This window comes from Nipponia nippon, unplaced genomic scaffold, assembly GCF_047370975.1.
Source record: "Nipponia nippon isolate SJK-2023a ecotype South Korea unplaced genomic scaffold, ASM4737097v1 scaffold_5, whole genome shotgun sequence".
NCBI lineage: Eukaryota > Metazoa > Chordata > Aves > Pelecaniformes > Threskiornithidae > Nipponia > Nipponia nippon.
Window position 1 is genome coordinate 83,176,927 of NW_028262369.1, and position 22,173 is coordinate 83,199,099.

The 22,173-nt window shown below is 53.6% G+C and overlaps 1 protein-coding gene across 1 annotated transcript; it reads right to left on the bottom strand.

Annotated features, from left to right (window-relative positions):
* Positions 1–171: 171 nt before the first annotated feature.
* On the bottom strand, positions 172–20,991 carry ARPC2 (actin related protein 2/3 complex subunit 2). Its single transcript, XM_087734703.1, has 10 exons — positions 20,793–20,991; positions 10,757–10,791; positions 9,607–9,719; positions 7,383–7,428; positions 6,621–6,807; positions 6,090–6,183; positions 3,614–3,740; positions 2,088–2,188; positions 1,529–1,629; positions 172–612 (listed from the first exon to the last, which is right to left on the bottom strand). Exons 1-10 carry the CDS (start codon positions 20,864–20,866, stop codon positions 588–590), a joined length of 903 nt encoding a protein of 300 aa, XP_087590829.1. The 5' UTR covers positions 20,867–20,991; the 3' UTR covers positions 172–587.
* Between the last annotated feature and the right edge of the window lie 1,182 nt (positions 20,992–22,173).

Sequence of the window (22,173 nt, forward strand, 5' to 3'; positions counted from 1 at the left end):
TGCTTACTCCTCGACCTGGGCACAGCACCCCCACTTCAACCCCCAAGATGGAAATCACCATAAGTAATTTGCTCCAGGCTAACAGTAGTTATTCCCATTGCACCTGTGACTCCAAACACCCCTTCCAGGGCAAGGCCACATGCACTGAGAAGCCAAAGCCCCAACAGCCCCTTAAGATAGAAAGATCTTCTTTATTAATGAACCCCAACAGTATTTCTTCAGATACAGGAGTTTTGAACTCAAATACTCAGAAGAAAACAAGTTAATATTGCATTATTCTCATAAGAAATACTGCAACTTATTTCCGGTAACATATTGCAAAGCGAAACAGCTTGAAAAGAAAAAAAAATTAAAAAAGAAAAGAAATTAAGTCAATCAAACTGGAATTAAGGTTTTGTTTCTTGGAACGATCGAGTCCTCGCAAGCACAGCTCGTTTCTGCAGATTACTCCCCAAACTGTCGTACAAACAGACCCCGATTGCTTGAATTCCTTATGAGCCCACAGAGGTGCAACATTAAAAGCTACGATTATCGGGTAGCAAGTGCCCCAACCTTCGTCCTCCACGGCAGCCCCAGTGACCCTGGCGTTAACGGGTTGTGAACGTCTTCCCCCTGAAAGGATGCAGAGAGAGGTCAGCAGAGCCCCTGGTGCTCTCCTGGGGTGCCCCGGGGTGGCTATGGGGCTTTTGGTGGGGCCCACGCTTCCAGTGAACTCTCAGAGCCACGCAGGCACGGCTGGTTCAGAGCCCGCAGGCGTTTGTGGCTGCAGAACCACGTCACAGGGCTGTGGGGAGGGGTTGGCTTTGGCAGAGGGGACAACTCCACTGCCGCGGATTGGAACACAACGGGGACATGCCAGGATGCACTGAAAAAGGACACCAAGGGGCTCTGGGACCTGAGGGAAACACGTTCACGCAACTGCTCTCCTCCACCTGCTTCGCTCTGGGCTGCTTTATTCACAAGAGGAAGCCAGCCAGCCAGCACGGTGGCCCGGAAGTGCTCCTGGCCCCAGCCGTTCGCTTGCCAAGGGCAGCCTGGGGCTCTGAGGAGCTGCAGATGCACCAGGCAGCAGCAACCTGGTCAAGCAGCTTTTATACAACATGGGAAAAGCCCCATGAATGCCTCCACAGGCTCGGGGGGGGGGGGACGGGGACACAATGGAAACACCAGGGCTTGCAGAGTCATTACGAGCCTTCTTTCGCAAAGGACCTGCCGGCACAGGGTCTGCCACGGACCCGGCTCCTGCAAAGGGCACGAGAGGCAGTAAGCGAGTGTGGTGGAGGGAGCACAGGGGTCCTGAGGGGCCAACGTGCCCCGATCCAGTGTTTTGCCTCAAGGCACCCAGGCAAACACCTCACTACGAAACACCCCCTTTCTCTCTCAGATAGGGTCCCAGCACATCAGGCCCTGGTCTGGTCACCCCCACAGCATCCCAGTCCTCCCCGGACTGGAGTATGCCACACTGAGAAAGAGCAAGCTCGTGGCTGACAGAGAAGCCCAGGGAGCTGGGCCCTGCTTTGCTACTCACGTGATTGTTTTCATTTCTTTCTTCTCTGCGTCTGGACGGGCACGGTTCAGCACCTTGAGGAAATCCGATGTTTTCGCCCTCATACGCGTGTGAATATAGGCCTGCGTTTCATTGGGACAAAATGGGGACAGGTCAGGATCCTGTCTCCATAGCTGAGACTTCAGGAGATGGGATAGGAGCTATCTTTCTGCTCCTTGCTGGGAAAGCACCTGGCTCTGCACAGCCACGGCGCAGTGAAAATTGCTGCCTGAGCCCTGGTCAAAGCCAGGTCTCTGAACAATTACCCTCATTTCTGTTCCCAGAAAGAAAGGAAACCAGATCTGAAAGGGAAAAATCCTACTTTGCTGCTAAGATGGGAAGCAAACAAGCCCTGCCTGCGCCAAAGAGCACCGAGAAGGTGACGATGCATTGCTTGCCACCCCTGCATGACTGGGGAGGGCAATGCCAGACCCTAGCGAGTTCTCAGGGGGGCACCCCTGCCGCATGCTCCTCCCCTGCAGCACCCAGGTTAGACAGGCCAAAGCTACGCTGTATCCCCCAGCCCCGACCCCTCGGTTACCTTCGAGCACTTGATGTGATAGTGCAGGTAGTCCCGGAATGTGTGGATCAGGTTTATGGTGTTGTCTCTGGCAGCAGCATTGGTGTGACGGGGGAACAGCACTGAAAGAAGAGGGCGACACAAACCGTTAGTGCCTTCTGAGGCTACCAAAGGGCTTCAGGTTCCTCCAGTGCTGGAGGCTTCAGAGTGTGCTGCTCCGAACACCTCCTTCACTCTCTACAAGAGCCCTTTACTGTGACACATCCCAAGATTAAGCAGCACTTGTGATTTTAAACACAGGGCTTAGCAGCACTTTCCACATCTTCTGCAGCAGCCTGGACACAGCTGTGCACTCTGGGGGACGCAGGCAAGGCCAAGTGCCCAGAGATGACGGCACTGTAGGAAACCGCATGACGCTATTCCGGTGCTTGAGAGAGGCAAACAGAGGAGAGACCTGGGAGGCAGACAAGGGCAGCCAGGCTGCTCAACTGATTTCAAGATCCAGTCTGCCCTTGGATCTTGAAATCAGTTGTGGATCCCCGCCTGGCAGCTTGCCGGCCCCATGGCAGAGCCAGACTAGGTTACTGCAGGGGCCCGGTGGCCCGCTCTTTCCACAGGCTGGTGCTGTGCTGAGCGTCCCAGATCCAAGGGCTGAAAGACCTTTCTGTCTGGGTGATGATCTCACCTGAGACTGTCAGATCAGATAACAGGGAAATTGTGTCTTAACAAGAATGAAGTCCTGCTCCTCGTCCCGGACCTGCCATTAGACAGCCCTCCCATACCTGACGCTGCCCTAACCTCAAGGCACCATTCCCGGCACGGGAGGAGAGCAGTGCTAACTTCACCTTCCCCTGCAGTGTCTGTGCTCCACCTCTGGGCTCCGAATTGCAGGAATACCTGCCTGAGAGACCCTAATGGCACATCCAATCGTGACCCCCAATTTCTCTGGAAGAGGCCTTTCCCTTTGAGCAGGGCAGGGTTTGGACTCCTCAGCTCAGCCTTCAGCATTGCTGCCCAGGAGGAAGCCACGACTCTGCTGGCCAGCGCCTCTGCAGGCAGGGGAAAGTGGCTCATCAGAGATGGAAGTGTTTGGCCCAGAGCGACGAGGCAGAGCTGGAGAAGCAGAACTCATTGCCTTGCTCCTGCTCTCTGATTGCCTCTGCTGATCAAGCACTGCACAGGCGCCTGCAGCCGGACAAGCTACAAATACACTCGCTTGAAACCTCCCACAAGAAACCTCTCATTTCCACGATATCACAGCAAAGCCACCCTTCCCTTGCTCCCAAATGCTGAACTTATTTTATAGGCAGACACTAAATGGCTCACTGTCCACTTCCACACCTTCTTGCCCACAGCAGAGCTGAGGTGACCTGATACAGCAAAGGGACACACCAAAGGGGGCAGACAACGCAGAACGCAACTCCAGAGTCCCTTCAGCCCCCAGTGACCCACTTGAACGCTCAGGGAAGGTGAGTTTTGTTTCTCATGCAGCAGCAAGAACCTCTCTCCTCCCCAAACGTCTCCAGGCCTCAGAGCTGCCTGCTTACCAAAGGTGATGTAGCCAATATTGTCGCCAACGGCTGCGTCTGTGTCTTTCAGCTCCAAGGGCGGCTCCCTGTGGCTGAAGAGCACCTGTGGGGCTGTGTGACTGGCCCGGCGACCCTCCTTGAACTCCTGAACAAGACAAAGCGAAGGTGAGTCCCACTGGAACACTCCAGCAACACACTGGGAAAGCAAATGGGGTTTCCCCACTCCCACAGGGCAACTGAGCAGGAGGTTTCCCAGCTTGCCCTGAATGGCCTGAGTCCATCAGGCCAAACCTCTGGAAAACAATCCTTTTCCTCAGCAAAACCAGACCAAAGCGCACGGCTGTCCCGGGTTTACCCGTGGCCCTAGCGCAGCCGCTCCGCTGGGGTGGCGTTCGGCGTCACGCTTCCTGCCACGGGCGCTTTGTGGAAGGGACGCCGCCACCTGAGCAAGCACACGAGACAGCACAGCTCCTGCCGCAAACTCAACACCATCAATGCTTCCAGCAAAAGCGGGCAGCGCCCATCACCCCAGAGGAAAGGAAATTCTCAGAAAAGGCTGTGAGGTCTCCATCGCATGTAGCGTAAAGGCTCTGCCATTTGAGACAGCATCTCCTACAAGGAGTCTTTGCCTAGGCATTAAGAGGCATCTATGGGTTTTGAAGCTTGCGTGCAAAGCCTGCTACTCCTAACACTTCTCTACAACTTGAAACAACACCTCCAGGCAGGGAGATCCCTTCTGCCAGGGAGCCTCTCTCCGACAGCAGCACAACCCTCACCTCACATGAAATGAACTGGCTCCGCATCTCAGGAATTACAGGACTGTCCCTATGTGGGGCGGGGAAAGCCCAGACACCATTCTCCTGCCCCAAGGCAGGGTGGCCTCCCCTCTGCCTCACTGACCCCCCGCCCGACCTACAGATCCTCAGCCACCCACGGCCACTCCTCCCTTCTGAGCACAGCTCACCTGGGGAGGGCAGGAGCATCTGTGCCCCTTTTAAAGAACAGAGTAGTTCACTGGGGTTTCCTTAATGAAATGCTTAGCGTGCACTTCTGCCTGCTTATGCCAGAGGGTGAAATGGTTCAAATGGCTTCACTGGTTAGTTAATGGTCAGATTTTCTCCATGAAAGCCCAGATGAGCAGCCACCATGCCTGACTGGGCTGCCTTATGCAAGAGTAATAGCTGGAGGGAAGGAGCCAGCGTGACTCAGAGTGGAAATTCTTGTGGCTGGGAAGAAGCAGGGTTTGCTGTTGTAAAAACCAAGAACTTGGGACATGGAGACTCTGGGACAGCCGCTGCCTTGAAGCCCTGCCACCTCCCTGGGAGACTCACAAACCCTGTTTTGTTCACCTCACGCCTTCCTCCCTGTTCTAAAAGCTGAATTCCAGACTGTGGGATATGCTGGTGGGGAAAAGCTCAAAGCCAGAGCAGATGCCCTGCCTGTAGCTAAAGAACAGAGAGAGCAGAGCTGCGAGATAAGACTCCCATCACAACAGACCCTGTTCTAACGACCCCCAAACACAGGCAAACTGGTATCCAGCAAACTGGGCCAGTAACTTGCTGTCCACGAGCCTGTCAGCAGCACGGCCTGACACCCCTGAACAGAGGGGCTAAAGCTCCTCTAGCCCTGAAACACCCTGCAGGGCCCTGCTCTACGCCCGTGCCCAGGCAGGAGCCTCCCCAGGTGCTTCAGCAGACACAAGGTGAGCTAGGCGAGCCAGCGACATAGATGAACACGCGTACCAGCATGCACTGAGCATTTCCCAGCTGTAAGCAAGTGTCTCAATTTCCACAGGCTGCACGCAGTGGCTAACAGATCAGCAAAGTGTTTACTACAGGCCTCTGAATGCTTCCTGGCTAAATGGCAGTTGCAAAGGGTAGCTGAGTCCAGAAGTACTTGGCATTACGATGATTGATTCAAGCCCGCAAACTAAGCAAATTCATAGCTTTGAAAAGCTCAAACTCGAGAGCCCATCGCAGCATGTGAAAGCAGCCCCACTGAGCTGCTGAATCTCTCTGCAGCATTTGAACATTAGCAAGAACAAACTTGGAGGTGAAGACAACTTGCAGCGTCATCCCAGGCACAGCACAACATTGCTTCACCCCTTCCTCTCCCTCTACAGCCTCCCCACCACGCTCAGCTCCTCAGCTGGCTGGCGATCCCTAGAGCACTACAGGGCCTCAGGGTGGATACCAAAGTATTCACCATGGCGTTTCTCATCTGTAACATACAATATGTTTGATTGTCCATACAAGCAAGACCATTGATATCTTTACGATGCCAATGCAAGAGCCTGGACTAGAAAATACACCACCTATGCTTATTAACACGGTTCTTCCACCCCAATGCAGCCTGGCGCTCTCCAAAGCATTTACAGGCATTAAACTGCCTGTGAACTCAATTCAGCCTAACATCTTGTTTGGCAATGCTGCTTCAAGCAAGAAGGCATCTGAATCGAGGACCAGACCCCTTTCCTGAAATTCAGTTCCCATACCTGCATAAACACCTTTCCGATCACCACGTCATCGTCATCCTTAAATACCGTGCTGAACACAACCGTGACGCGGTCCTTTTTTGCCTCAACGTACCTGCAGGTGGGTGAGAGAGGAGAACCCAGCTGTGAACAGGAGCTAAGAAGTACAATTGGATGAGGAAGCAACCGTGTGACAACGCCAAGTAGATGCAACAACCATTCACAGGCCTGGCTGCTGAAAATTTCCCCTCCCTTGAGACAGTATTTACAACAGGGAGCAAAACATTTCTGTTGGGAGCGGCCAGTTCCTCTCCGGCATGCAGCCACAAGCGCTGCCACTAACAGAGATGCTTGTGTAACATCCCTGCAGTGCGAGGGATGAGCGTTACCCTCACTGGATACTTCTGACAGCCTAGGACAGGCCCTCATTACCCTGCCAAAACATGGAGCCGTAGGATTTCATGACTTCCCACCACAATCTACAGCTGTGAGCAGGAGCAGAGAGCATATTGGCAGCGTCCGACTCCCGTGCTGCTTGGTTTGAACACTTACATTGTCTCGTCATCCCTGTAGTGGATGACGGCTCTTTTCTCTCCTTCTTTGCCCTCTTCCTGGAATTTGAAATACTTCTCAAAGACCGAAGCAAAGCAGTTGCGCTTCAACATGCCGGCTTGGTGCACAATAGCATCCTTGTCTGCGGGAAGGTTCTCCAGATCGTAGAGCAAAGAGACATTGTAACCTGGGGAGGGACAGCCACTAACCTTAATAATCTATGCAGGGCCTTAATGCAGCCAGAGACATTTTCCAGAAAGAGATATCTACAGTCCCACTTTTGCCTCAAGCCCTCCCAGAAGCCCCAGACGTGAGTGCTTCCCACTCCAAGCATCACCAGAAGCCATGCCTGACCTCGGCACGTGGCCATGGCAACGCTCCTGGGGCTCCTTCCCGAGCTCCCAGACACACATGCTGACTGAGCTGCTCCCAAGTTTTTGCAGTGAGTAGGAAGAGATGCTGTCACAGGTAACCATGGTTTTCCCGTGTCTCACGAAGCTTCTTTGAGAAGAACAAAGACTCCAGCCGTGAGGAACAGAGGCTTCCTGGAGGAGGGCTGCCTCAAGAATTACAGCTTATGCTGCAAGCTACTTCAGACCTGACGTACTTGAGCCACCTTTTAAATTGCCACTCATTGTACCGAGAGCCCCAGATATCAAGCTCTTGAAGGGCAACCTTCATCTGAGCATTTCTGAGGTGACTTAAGTAATTTCGGAATTGCATTCACATAGACACACACAGTAAATGTTATAGCAGGGTTACCTGATTCAGGATTTACCAAGTAGTTTCCATAGACTTTCTTCAATACCTAGGAAAGAAATTAAACATTGAGAGCACAAGCTATCAGAGTTGTTTCCTTCTGTGCAGCCCAGGCCATGTTCAGTCTCCATTTAGAAACATAAAATTCGGCATCTGCCTCCCCCCGTCTTAACTGAACTTGGTCAAATATTAAGTCATTGGCTTCTAGGATTATTGGCTGCTCTTACTCTAGGCCGAGCTCCCTGAACCCCACTGACAGGGGACGTGCTGCAGGACAGGACTCAAAACTGGAACTAAGTTCTTGCGAGTCTTGAACTTGTGTGGAGAAGAAAACCCCTTCCATATGTCTCGTACCTTCAAAGGAGAGCTATCAGCAGAGCTCGACACAACAGATCTGAGGGCTACAACCCTCCCTCCCATTCGAAGGCAGATGCAAAGCGTACAAAGGCACTGCAAAGCGCGCCCTGTCCCTCTCCTTGCGGGAAGGCAAGTTCAGAGCAGGGGTCAGGCACAGTGCAGCCAGGCGACTGCTCGTCCTGCCTCAGACTATTGCATGGGACAGATGGGGATGGAGAGGAAACCGCCAGGCAGCTTGGATGCCTCCCAGAAGCAAAGCCGCCTACAGCACAGCAAAAACCTTTCTTCAAACATAATCACTGCTGAATTTTACATCAATGGCAATTTTCAACTGAGCCGTAGCTCTGTGTCAATGAGGGGGCCGGGAACAGGAGGTATTTCACAGAGAAGAACACAACAATGCTGTGGCAGAACTGGCCCTCCTGGGATGACACCCACTACCACGCAGAGAGGATGCACGGGCTCTCTGCATGCCAAAACCTCCTCTCAGCAGACAGCCTGCCTGCAGCGGCCCAGGGAGATGCTCTGTCTTAGCAGGAACACCACTTTGTGCTCCTTGCAGTGGGGTTTCACCAAAGATGGAGCAGAAACAAGCTCCATCATCTCCAGGGAAGCACAGAAAGCAACAGTTTCCTAAATGGTGATTTAAAAACGTAATTTCTATTTAGTCAGCGCTCCCAAGGCAGTCCTGCAGAGATCCCATCTTCCTCTCACAGCTTGGGAAGTTGCCTGTCAGCTGCCTGCACTCTCAGCACGGCCTGTGGAGCAGTGGGCCTGGCACAGCAGCCGGGGTCAGAGAGGAACACCACTCTCCAGCTGTCACCGCAGTGGCTGCTGGTGCACGGCGGTGTCAGCCACTCACCCACCACAGCAGTTCTCTTGGGATCAGGCCCCATGCTGATCCTTGCTAAACATACTGGGAGGGCTCCACCATTTGGGCTGCTTGGCTCTCTTGTTTGCCAGCAGCAGCACCTTCAGCAGGGCAGCTCCTGCTGCCCTGTTGCGTAGCAGGCAATGCTGCTCCTAGAAAGCTCTGCATATAGGAACCAGGAAAGCAGGACACTCAGTCATATTTATTCTGACATTGGTAGGTCTTGTAGCAACTCGCAGGAATTCACTTTGGGTTCAGATCCCCTGTTTCTTGCCAGATTCTCAAAAAACTCATGGAGCAGTTTCCTTGTTTTCCTCCAAGGACAGACATCCAGAGGCAAAAGCCTGCTGAAGAAGCTTTGGGTGAACCCCATTTGCTAACATGAGGAGATTTGAAAACTGACTCAGGAACTGAGTCACACTTCCTGCCTCGCCACCCAACCACAGCTCAGAGAGGCTCCTTCTTTCTACCATAAATGGCCCTCCGCAGCCCCGGCCCATTCAACAGGAACTGAACCTGCCGCTTCACACAGCGGCAGCAAAAAGGGAACCAGACAGCGAGCAGATCGAGGCCTGCACACACAGCAGGAGCCCGTCACTTGCTCTCAAGTGTGGTTAGAGTCCGAAGAGCGGCGCGATGGGATTCCGGATTTGATGCCTGCCTTCACTTGCGGGCTCAGCACATCAGTCAGGGAAACTACTTCTATGTGGTCAGGCCTTATATTCATTTGGACTTTCAAAATTAGTGGTGCCTTTTGCCTTTCAGGCTGTAGGGTCATATAAGCTGACCTCTTATTCATGAGAGAGTGCAAACACACTTCGCCCTTGTCTTGCAGCAAAGTGGGACTCCTGGTTGGCGCAGGGCTGCTCCTTTGATTAGCATGAGATGGGAGCACGGATGCTTCTCTAAGGGTTAGACATTAGATCTGCTAACATCGCAAGGACGTTGCCCATGTTAAGACAGCATTTGCAAGCTCATGGCCCAGAGATGCTCACTCACCTCGTCAGCACCGTGTTCCTGGAGTTCCTTGTAGAATTTCAGAGAAATACTGACCATCACTTTTGTCTTGTCTCCATTGGGGTTTGAAATATGGTAAAGGACTCCATCAAAGTCTATGAAGCAAGTGAGAGAAACGTAAAAGAACAGGAACCAGTTCTTATTTCTGAGGAAGGTTTACCCTACATGTTCTAGGAACTACATAAAGTGACACTGTTCCCCCTGCTCCAGCCCTCACACATAGAACAAGAGAGAAACCCGTAATTAAGGAAAGTGGTAATGTCATGTAGGGAGACCTGTTATCATTCAAAGGGCTGAAACAGTTTTGACACCTGTCCATCACAGAAAGCTTTAGTCTAGTGTCATTTAGCATCCCTGGCAAATCTGCTTGTGCACAACGTTGCAAGGATACAAACACGCAGAGACGGGAGCCTTCTGGATGGCCAGCACAGAAAGTGACTGACATGCCCACTGGGCCAGAGCTGCAGCCTAGAGGAGAAAACATCTCTGCCAGCAAAGGCAGCTCAGCCGCTGCCTGCTGAGACAGCTTCCACTTCACTGCAGAACGGTCAGAGAGGGCAGGAGGCAGGGAAAGGCAACCCTCCAGCTACCTAGCAAGCTCCACTTCCCCATGGAGCTTTGCAGCTTACACAGATTCTTGATAACAGAAGCAAAAAAACATCAGTTGCTGAAAGAACACTTGAACTTCCTTGGCACTTCTCATCCTGGAGAGCAAACTTCAGGCGATGAATTCATCTTGCCTGTCACCCCGAGCCAGCTTTCTAACAACCCAAACCAAATGGTGCTAAAGACCTAATAACAAGTAGCATCAAGGGCAGGACTGGAGAACAGGAGAGGTAAGAGAGCTGCGTAGCACACCCCCACACACCCCCACCAAACAAAGCGCTGCCACCACTGAACTCACTGCTGTGGGGAAAGTCCCAGGGAAGGCGGACGGACAGAGAAAACAGTGGGACAGCCAACAAAGCCCCAGCTCTGGGGACGCTGCAGGGTGTCCGCACCATCTGCCTCTGCATGGCTCTCCTCCCCCTGCAGTGGTGCTGGGTGAATTTGGGCACGCCAGGTGTAACTGTGGGCAGGCTTTTTGAGCCAGCCCTTTTTTCAGAGAAGTCATGAGAGATGTAGAGCTTACCTGCAAATGTTACTTCTACTGCCTCTGGTTTATTTCTAAAAAGCAAAGAAAACAAAGGAGGTAAATGAGAACTCAAATAGCAGCCTCCAAGCTGTGAAGGAAAGAGGATTAATTTCTAATGCCTTATTTCTTACAAGCAGCTCTACCTGAAAACCCTTCTAACTTCAGCTGTTCAACTAGCAGATAACCTTTGACAAGAAATCTTCAATTTCTCCCCATTCCTATAAGCACCAGTTTTACCCCAGGTGATACAAAATAGGCCTTGAACCTGGCGGAGATTGTTATTATTTGTAGTTTATTAATAGATTTTGAGAGCGCAGAATTCCAGTTAGAAATGTCTGAGAAAGCTACTCATCACTAAGGAATTTGTTTTAACAAACGCATTCTCCATACAGAACAGCCACGACACAGGTTCGGGGACAGAGGCTCTTTCGTAAGTTCCTGCGATACCAGTTCATGGAAGGGACTTAGAGGCTGAGCAGTCCTTCCTGACACGCTGCCCCTTTCACCATCGGCAGCAGCTCTGCAAACGCGTTGAGGTAACTCACTTGCAGAGAAGACCCCTTCTCCAAGTTCAGGGCTAGGAGCAAACCACAGGAGGAAACATTCCAGATGTGCTTTTCACCCTGCCCCACCACATCCCTTCCGAAATGCCCCAACACTACGCCAGCTACCTCCGCAGGAAAAACCATAGATCTGGGTTTGCTCTAACGCTGCCCAGTGTGGTCTTTAGGATCCCTGAACAGCAACAAGAGCACGTCACGAGCCAAAGGCACGTCACTTCTTACACTGTGGGTATGAAGATTTAACAACATCTTAACAAACCCTATTTGCCAGTTTGTCTGTGATCTGTAGAAGAGTAGGATCCTGTGAAAGATCTAACTGCTTCTGAAAAGTGATTTTGTTGGGACCGGCACTACATAACTGCTTTGGCAGCTCTGAGGGGACCAGTATTAATAGGTCGTTCTCCAACAGGGAGCAACGCAAAGGTACCTCCACTGCTGAGAGCAGGGGTGGAAAATGAGAACAGGGTAAAAACGCCAGTCTGCTGCTGCTGTTTCACGGCGTGTCTCCGCTTATTTTTCAAAAGCGGCTGAGATTAAACAGAGTACAGGCTAATGCTGCTGCTGCTAACAGAAATCTAGCCTCTCAAACAGTTCATTCACACCCGTCTGAACCAATGTACTGAAATAACTCCCCAAACCAAAGCCAGTGTGTCGAGGCAGCCTTGTAGCCTCAACTACGCTGCTGCCGAGAGACCAACTTCAATGTTTTTGCCAAAACGTGCTCTGTCCACGCATGCGTATGCTGCTGGGTACCGGCTACACCTCGGTACCTACACCGAGAAAGGTAGGGGAAGCAATGACTCCATATTGACTTTCCCTCACCATATTCTGGAAAGGTTTTAATGATTTATTTTTCCCCAGCAGAAAGTACTGTTCTTCCATCAGCTTTTCTGCAGACAGCCTCATTCCTGGAAGTCAGGAATGACCACAATGTGTTAAAACTCAAGACGGGCAATGCAGGGAGACCAAGGCACTGAACAGCACTGAACCCAGACCATGCACCAGGTCAACAACATTTTACTCCATTGGAAAGGGAGGAATTAACCCCCAGCTGGAGATCCTAAGTGGAAACGATGAGGTGTTGCTGCTTCTTAAGTTATTAGCTGTGAAAAGCAACAGCCCTTTTTGTTGGGAGGCTGGAAAGCCTCTGTCTTTTGTGCTGCATCACTGAAGATAAAAGCCACACACTTGAAAGAAGCAGTGCGAGTGCACCCAAGGCAGGTCCTTTAGTTTAAGAGCTGTGCCAGCTACCTGCGATCTCTCTCGCTTTCATCTTCCCCTCCCAGCCAGGCCTGAGATAGAGGCTCACAGGGCATCCCTGGCTGCATATTCAACTCGGGCTCTTGGAAAAGAGAGCAATTCCCCAAGCCACATCCAAGCCACTTCTGCTCACTGCGGACTGCTCAGAGCAGAGATGAAAGAAAATCCCACTGATCCCAGTCGGTCAGTGGAAGCAGACGTGTTCTTCTTTTAGAGCACCACACTCAGACTTGGGAATCAGCTTGGATGGCAGTATAAATTTTTATAAAAAAAGAAACCTATGTAGGAAGCTTTAAAGATAGCACAGTCAGGCACACGAGAGCTAGGAATATTAAAGAGGACGCATCCGTAAACCTCTGTTCCGTCTTCTCAGAGTTACACCGTTCAAACCCCATTCCCCACGCACAGGGAGCTGATGCTTCCCGGAGCCCCGGCTCCCAGCAGAGCCTCCGGACACAGCACCTCCCTCCGAGCAACGCAGGGAAGCAACTGACAGCCAATGCACTGGAGTGGTTTTGCCCAGGAAGGACAACGATTCCCTGCTCGCTCGCCCAGTACCCCGGGGATGGCAGGAAGATCGCTCGTCGCGTTATTTAAGAAGCCGTGCGAGACCACGTACCCAAAGTCGGTTAGTGGCTCTGCGCGAGAGCCTTTGTTCTGCACACAAAAGCTTACGGCTAACACGGCCCCATTTTTAAACCTTTCATCGCGCAAGCATGATTTCTTAGAGAAGTTATTTTAACACTGATTTCCCAAGTGGCTCGGTTCTTGTACTTGGGGATGGAGAGGAGGGGAGATATTTAAGGGAAAAGCAGGTGACTGGGCAGAACTTCGGGTGCTGAATATTCAATCGCTTCCCGGCACGGCCTCAGTGAAGCGAGCGCTCACGTGAGCCGCATACAGAGCTCCTCGCAGGCACACCGGCCCTGTCATCTACTGCAGGGTGGTTTTTCTGCCTCACCTGGCACACACCTAAGTAACCCAGGCCTGGCCCGGCCCAGGGGAGGACAGGGAAGGGTATCAGAAGCGTGGCTGGGAGTGAAGCGAGCTCTCTTATCCCTTCACAGTTCAGCAGCCTTACAACCCCAAAGTTTAAAGTGCTTCTATTTATTTCTCTGGCTCATCTCATCAAAACTATCCTGGCTACTTAAAACGTTTCTGAAACAGAAAAATCACCCCTTTTTCTACCCAAATTGTTGCTCCCCCATCAAGAAGTCCCCAGGCAGAAGAGAGGAGGTTTCGCCTCCAGCCTCCCGTGGCTTTTGGATGAGCGACAGTGCCGCAGGTTGCACGCACGCAATCACTTCCCCTCGACCTTCCACCAGCCCCATCTTCCGCCAACAGAAATAGCAGTGGGGACATGCTGAACACCCTGCAGAGGCACAGCCCATCCTCCGCATTTAGGCGCTCCCGGCCTGCCCCGCTCTCGTGGGGGCAAAGGCTTCGCGCAGGGGATGCACAGCAGGCCTGGGACCGGGGCTGTGCTGCTGCGGGGTGGGTACTGGTTACCATCAGGTTACTGGTGTGACCCCGAAGAGCTCTGCCCAGGCTAGCGTGCTCCAGTGTCTCCTGCCTCCACGATGAGGCCCATCCACACCCATGGTGAGAATCGGCAGTGTAGCAGCTCAGCACAGAGTGACTGTAGATCCCAGCCATCCTTTTCACATTTTGCTTCGAAGCGGTGCTCTGGGTGGCCAGGAGCTTGTTTGGGTTCACTTCTACCCCTGATTCAAGTCTCCGAGAACCAGACTAAGCCTGGCTATGCTCGGAGGACTTCAGACGGTACAGCCCATCTGCTCCCGAGGCAGACAGCTGCTGGGACCCCACAAGCTCCTTACCACCAACGCTACCTGAACCATAGCATCCCCCAGTGACCTTCCCTGTTTGCTACCCTCTGCCCCAAATGGACAGTATAACCAGCTCATACCAGGAATAACTGAAACGGCTCCTCTCTGCACTAAACACCGAGTCCAGACTAGACCTTTCTGCAAAACCCTGCCTGAACTCAGATGCTAAAATGGCAGCTGTTCCAGGCAGCGGCAGCGGTCCATTTTCTGATAACACTTATCAGGTTTGAAGTCAAATCCACACCAAATCCCATCTGCCCTCTGCTTCTAACAATAAAAGGCCCTGACAGGTTTTACGTCTTCTTGCCCACATTCCTCCTATTCATCTCCAAATGGCTCCTATGCTCCGTCTAGCTAATACAGAGCCAGCTCCAAATCAGATTTTTCACCCCGGCAGAACATCCACGAAGAGCCACAGCACCCGTGGAGAGATGCCAGCGAGCACTTAAGAGCAACAGCAAATCTTTTTTTTTGACAGCATTTCCTCAATTTTGACTCGGACAACTTCCAAACTTCCCTGCTTCATTCTCAGGCCATGAAGGCTCTTAGCCATATGTTACAACAAATCTAAGAACAGAAGAACGAAGACTGTAATTATATGGAGCCCTCATCTACTGTATTAAACAGACCTAAATGCAAACTTGGCCGACAACTGTATTGAAGCATCTCCCACATCACAATTAAGGCCTGTACCCATAAAGGAGGATGGCAATTATTTTAAAAGCTGCAGGCATGCAGATATTCTAATCTCTTGCCCCAGAGGAGAAGGGAAAAAAAAAAAAGAAAGGGGGTATTTCAAAGCTTAAAGCTCTGAGCAGAGCTTTCAGATCACTGGAGTCGACACACAGTTTAGAGAGAGCGGGCCAGATTCAGTGACAGACTGCAGGCTCTTGCTACAGAAAGGTCACCCCAATAAAAAAATGATAAGCAATGTCTAAAATTATCTGAACAGTTCCTCTACTCCTGGGCCCCACACTCAGCTAACAAAAGCTACTCTGCGTAAGCTGCAGGAGTGTATGAAATCAAAGAGCTCCCGTAGCTCTGGCAGCACACCCACCACGAACTCGAGCAGGAGTGCTCCATCAGGGCAATGCCGAGCGGCGTACAGCAGCCCTCACGCATGCCGGCTCTCCCCTCTCGGTTAGGTGATCCCTCTGCGCCTGAGCTTCTCCCTCGCAGCAGGCCCAGCAGCCTGGAGGAGGCTGGCTGGTAACAAGGCGTTGGGATTCTCAGCAGACAAAGCACAGGCCGGTCCTGCAGCGCGCAGGTATGGGCAGGTCCGCTTCCAGCCAGGTCTTCGCCCCGTGCGTCTCTGTTCCAGCTGCAGGCAGGCAGCCCGCGGTTCCCCGCCAGAGTGATCCAACGCTGCGGCAAGTCTCCGGGGAAAAGCCTCATTTTGCACACACCATTCACTACGGCTCTTCAGTACAGCGACCAATACCCACTTTTCTGTGGCGTCAAGCACTGGTGGCTGTAGCGAGAAACTATCTCAGAGTATAATACAGAGCAGGCCCCTCTCGGGAACCTGAGACGAAAACTGAGGCTGGAGCAATGACAGAACAACTTGCGAAAGCCTAACACTTTACAGATCTGGGCTGCTCTTCCCTCCTGTTGCCTGCACTATTGCTCGAAAGCAGAGCACTGCCTAGCTCCAGACAGAGGTGGTTCACGATCCACTGTGAATGCAAAGTCACCTTCTCTGGTGGCTGAAGCCAGATGTGCCGTGGCAGCCCAGGAGCTATGCTCAAACACCTACAGCACGCTCAGTCAACGCGGACAGCCAGGGTTTACTACTAAGCGCCGCCCATGCCACGCTGAACCCAAGGGTACCGCTTCCTGCCAGCGTCATCGCCCGAGCGCTCCTCAGAGTCAGGCGGCTTGAGTTTCACCAGGTGAGGTTGTGCCGGGGCTGAAGGAAGGAGATCTGATCCCTGCTCTTCCACTGCATCATGGCGAGCAGCCTTCGCACAATGAATGGGATGAGGAAACTCATCTGGGCTAAAAATACCCAGTTTTGCCTGTTTAATTTTAACCTAGGTCACTTCCCCAATCCTATTTCCCCTGAAGCCATAGAAATGTCTGTGTCAGCAAGAAGGAGGGGGTGGCAGAGGAGCAACCTCTGTTTTCAGTGGGGCTGCTGAACTCCCCTGAAGCGCTGGAGCCATGGATCACCACAGCCACTCCCGCAGGGAGTTTCTCAGCGGTGCCCGGCACGACCTGAAGCTCCTCTACCCTCCCAGCATGTCTGACAGCCTCCAGACACTCCTCTGTCTCCCCACAATGAACTCACTTCACATTGTCACATCAGGAACACAACGTTGATGCTACCTGGTTTCACCCAGCGCTCAGCCTCCTTGTCTGAAGGGCTCAGCTCTACAGCTGACAAGCACCAAAGCAACCGCAAATGGGAAATACCATAAAGCACATGGGTGCAGCTTCAGCCCAGCTCTCCAACCAGCTCGCAGGAACCACTCTACGCCAGGGAAGTTCAAGCTTCGGCTGCTCTCTTATGTTGCTAATAGTCCTGAAGCCCTGCAGATTTGTACCTACTAAAGGCTGTAAAGAAACCAAAGATTTAATTTGAGATTCTCTACCCTCCACCCCCAACCAAGGGAAAAGGCATGCTGTTCTCCAGCTATGCAAATTTGTTTTCTTTTGCACAGTGGGTAAATACTAAGTAACAGTTTGAGATAGATGATTAATTTACCAGAGATTTAGGGGAAGCTATGTATGGCTGGGAAACCAAACCCTGTGAACGCAGCCCTGTGCCACACTTTCACTGGGGTCAGTTAAATTAGAGCAGGGCAAAACTGGACGGCAAATCTGTTTTGGGAGGCAGTTCCTCCCTGTGTGTTAAACAGAACAAGTATTCACCAGACACAGAAGACTGTTATCAAGATGTTTTACACTTAAATTGTTTGTTGGGTTTTTTTTTTCTGTCTGTATGGTTAGCAAAGGGAAGCAATGATGAGAAACAAAATTTTGCAACTGGTAGAGCTCATCCCCTCACATCACCTTTCTATCAGAAATGGGAAAACCCGAGTGTGACTCCAGCTTCTAGGCAACTTCTCAAGTCAAAATGAATTAGTCAAAAGCTTACAGAACAGTTTATTCTCTTGACACCTGCAAAAGCTCACAAGTTGCCTCATTTCATACTGACCAGGTATTCCCCCACTGCAGCAGTTCGACTCTTGAAAGTTTCACCAGCAAATTCCTAACTCAAGTTAACAGATTCTAGTAGCTTTAGGCCTTTATTTAAAAATGTGGTTGGTTTAAGGAAATGGATTTAAAACAAGAAATTACAATATTAAATAAAGAAAAAAAAATTCAGATGCACTGAAGTCCATTACCTGTTACCACCTTGATCTAAATACCATTGTTCAACGGTGGCTGTCCAAGAAGGTGAGATTTCCATGGGTTTTGCCCACAAAGACAAACTACATTTGGAATTGCCCTACTGACGGGTGGATGCTGCCAAGCCCCAAGGACCTTGTCAAGGGAGGACTCTTAGACATGGCTTAGGCCCTGCCTCAAGTGCTGATCTCTGCCTGCAGCCTGCCAAGGCACCTTCCATGCTGGGAACTCCAGAGACAGCTGACGGACCTTCACGCAGAGCGGATTTCAACACATATTATACGACAATAATGTTATGAGCAGTTACTAGCCCCAACTTCTAAACGTGACCTAGTTGTCTCTCACCTGAGGGTCCAGGAAAGCTCTGCAGGGAGCCTGTTGAATCATGGCCACAGCGTGCCCACGGGAGGCAGAGGGGAGCGACACAGCCCAGATCACAGAACAAGTCTCTGGCAAAGGATTTGGAAACAAACCCCGCCCTGCCCGACTCCCAGGCTGGCGCTGAAGCCACCAGGCACACCTGGCTCCGAGACAACCACTACGGACAAATCTGTGCGTTGCATCTGCCCCACTCCTGGTTTAGAGCAAATAACTCATAACCAACTCTGTCTGAGTGTCCAGACTCACTCCTCCCAGTCACTGAATCCCCCAGTCACTTGCCCTGACTGTCCTGTGTCCGTGCCCAGGACACGCCTTGGGAAAACCATCACCAATATAGTGAAATGCAGCAAATCCCCTTCTGCCTCCAGGCTCAGCGCCACAGGAATGACCCCAGAACTGTGGCCAGAGGGAAAAGAAATGACACATGAATAAACATTGCATAACACCCATTCCCTAAAAGACTCAAAATCAAGAGGAAAAAAAATAGACTTCCCTGCACATCTCTCTGTCTCCACCCTGTGCCTGCCTGGACAGGAGGGCCCCAGCACAAGCACAGAAGAAAACGCAGAAGTAAATAACTTCCTCTCCTCCAGCAACACTCTCAAGGCACAAAACTTATCTAGAAATGACATCTAAAGAAAAGAACATGCTGTAGATGAGTAAGAGGCAGAAGCAGAGCACCATCAGCCGCACTAAGAATCGATCCAGGAACAATCGGTACGCCAGGCAAGCGTGCCGACGCAGAAGTGAGAAGGCTTTGCTGTACAGCAAAATGGAAACTTTGGGGGCCTGCAGGCTGGGGCAGAGCGAGCAACCCCAGCTCTGGTCGCACAGAGTCAGGGTTTCAAGGTGCATTTAAACCCGCAGACTGCCACCTCCACATTTACACCAACACAGGAACGCATGTGCATTTTCACTCCAGCAGGAAGAGTGCCTCAGCATGGACTTGTGATGAATGAGCGTTTTTGACGCACGCTATTAACCTCCATACATGTAACATTTTCTAATGGATGCAGCTGCAACACCATAGTGGTCACCCGGGAGCGCTCTCTTCCCAGTACGGTGCCTGTGCTTTGGGGAAACTTGTTGCGTTAAATGATCAGGCTCGAGAAGAATAAAAAGCTTGCGAGCAGCTTGGCTATCCTGCAAGGCAGTGCAGCCTGTGAGGTTATTTTACAAAAGAAAAACCCCAAAACCACCATCAACAACAAAAACCCAAAACCGAGCAAGAAGTCAACTGAGACGGGAAAGCCTCTGTCAAAGCTCTGCACACAAAAGGCTGAAAGCTTTGAAAGCCGCTGGAGGCAAAGGTGACACAGAAAGAGGCACCTGCCTGGGGTGTCCCTTCCTGGAGCAGCCTGGGCTGAGCTCTTCCAGGCGCCAGGGCAGGCTCCACCCCAGAGATAACACCACTGCGCTTTGCTTCTCGAGGCTTTGTCTCCGTACAAAGGTGCCCGGTGTTACTCGGGCCAGCAGACAGCACAGCGAGCCCATGGGTAGCTCGGCTGCAGATAAGGACATTTATACAAAGAGACTCGCTCTCGAGACAAGCACCTTTACAGCCCTGGTGCAACACTCGCAGCAAAATAATTGCTGGCTCCCCAGGGACTGAACTGTCCCAGCCAGAGATGCAGGTGCAAACCAGCCCCCCCAGTCCACCCCCCGAGGCCAGGACACCCACCAGGCTGGCACCAGCGGCCGTGACAGAGCCGTGGGCCTGCATCCCTTGTGCTCCCTGCATCCCTCCTGCTCAGGAAAGCAAAGGGGGCCAGGCTGGAATCTCCTCCCCACCCCCAAAGCAGGAGGCTGAGGCCACGGCTCCACACACAGGCTTCCTGTTCCTCGGCTCCCCCCACACATTCTGTACCAGCGCTGGCACCACGCTGGGCCCCGTCTGATGAAGGCTGCTTTACCCAAAGCAAACATCCCTGCAAATTCGCCTTCCCCCCAACTCCCTCCTTGCCCGGGCCCTCTTCTCCAGCTCTGCTCCCTCAACACCGCAGTCTCCAATAGCATCCCCAGCTCCCTTCTCCTGCCCCAGGCCTCCACACTGCCTGAGCACCAACCCCCCCCGCAAGCCCTGCTCTCCCCTCCAATTCTGTCCGACTTTGCTCCCTCATCCCCCAGGCCTTCGCTCTGCCCAAGCTCTGACCAACTCCACCACTCCCAGCTCGGTCACCCCCTCCCAGCCCTCTCACCCCCCGGCCCCCGTCCTGGCCCAGCTCTGCCCTCCTCGCTCCCCAGGCCCCCATCCTCCCCCAGTGCCACCCCCCATCGTCCTCCGGGCCCCCACCCTGCCTTGTCACCCCCCCTCCCAGCCCAGCCCCATCGTTCCCCATCCCGTACCAACTCCCCCAGCTCAGCCCCCTCCCTTCCCCGGCCCCCGTCCCGCCTCGGTGCCTCCCCCCCGCCCCGCTCAGCCCTCTCATCCCCCCGGCCCCCACCCTACACCCGCACCACCCTCCCCGTCACCCAGGCCCTCCCCTCTGCCCGCTCCCGACCCACCCGCCCAGGCCTCCGGCACAGCCTTGCCCCCGCCAGCCGGCGCCCCCCGCCCCTCCCTCACTCCGCGGTCCCGGCCCAGCCCCGCCGCCCCCGCCCCGTCCCTGTCCCCGTCCCCGTCCCTACCCGGCGGCCGCGCCCTCGAACTTGAGCGTGAGGGTCTCCTCGATGATGCGGTTGTTGACCTCGAGCAGGATCATGTCGGTGCCGGGGAGGGGAGGGGCTCTCAGGGCACCGAGGCCGGAGGGAGCCGAGCCCGCTGAGCGCACCGGGGACCCGCCCGAGCCTGCGCCGCCGCTTCCGCTCTCGCTCCCGCGCGTCACTTCCGGCCCCGGCCGCGGCGGAGCCGGCAGACGGCGGCGCAAGCGCGCCCGCCCCTCCGCGTGACGTCACGGGACGCCCCTCCCACTTGCCCCCGGAGGGGGGCGCCGCCGGGGGAGGGGGCAAATTGGGGGGGGCACGGGAAGAGGGGTGCCCCGGGGGGCTGGGGGTGCCCCAGGGCAGGGGGGCCCCAAAAGTGTGGGGGTGCCCCAGAGATATGGGGTACGCCTGGGGAGAGGGGGTCCCCAAAAGTGTGGGGATGCCCCGGTGGGCTGGGGGTGCCCCAGGGCAGGGAGTCCCCCCGGTGGGAGGGTCCAGGGGCATGGGGTGCACCTGGTGTGACGGGGTCCCCAAAACTGTGGGGGTGCACCTGGGGTATGAGGGGTACTCAAAAGTGTGGGGGTGCCCCCAGGGGCATGGGGTGCGCCTGGGGTGAGGGGGTCCTCAAAAGTGTGGGGGTGCCCCCAAGGGTATGGGGTGCACCTAGGGTGAGGGGGTCCCCAAAAGTGTGGGGGTGCCCAGGGAAGAGGGGTACCGCAGGCAGATGTGTGTGTGCCCCAGAGAATGGGGGTCTGCACGAGAATGGGGTGCTCGAGGGAGATGGGGGTGCCCACAGGGAAAAGGGGTGTCCTGCAGGTTGGATGATCCCCGGGTTACGGGACCCCAAAAGCCTGGGGGGGCCTCCAGGGAACAGGAGTGACCCAGGGTGATGAGAGGATGCCCCAAAGGAATGGGGGTCCCCAAAAGCATGGGAGCACCCCAGGGAATGGGGACACCCTAGGGGGACTGTGAGGATGCCCTGGAGCTGGGGGGGGTGCCCAAAACTTTGGGGGTGCCCCAGAAGAGCATGGGGGTGTCCCCATGGAACAGGAGTGTTCTTGGAGCTGTGGTGATGCGCCGGGGGTATGACGGTGCCCAGAGCTGTACGGGTGCCCCCAGGGAACAGAGGTATCCCAAAAGTGTGGGGTACCCCTAAAACCGACAGGCACCCAAAAGCTATGGGGATGGGCGTGCACGAAGGGTTTGGGGTGCCCCAGAGGGTGCTCAGGGGTGCAGGCTTCCCCCAAAGGCAATACAGGTGCTCAGTGGAGTAGGGATGCCCCAGGGTTACGGGGGTGCCAGGGGCTGGGAGGGGGCTGGTGCAGGGGCACGGCTCTGCCTGGAGGCATGGCTCGGCTTGGCTCGG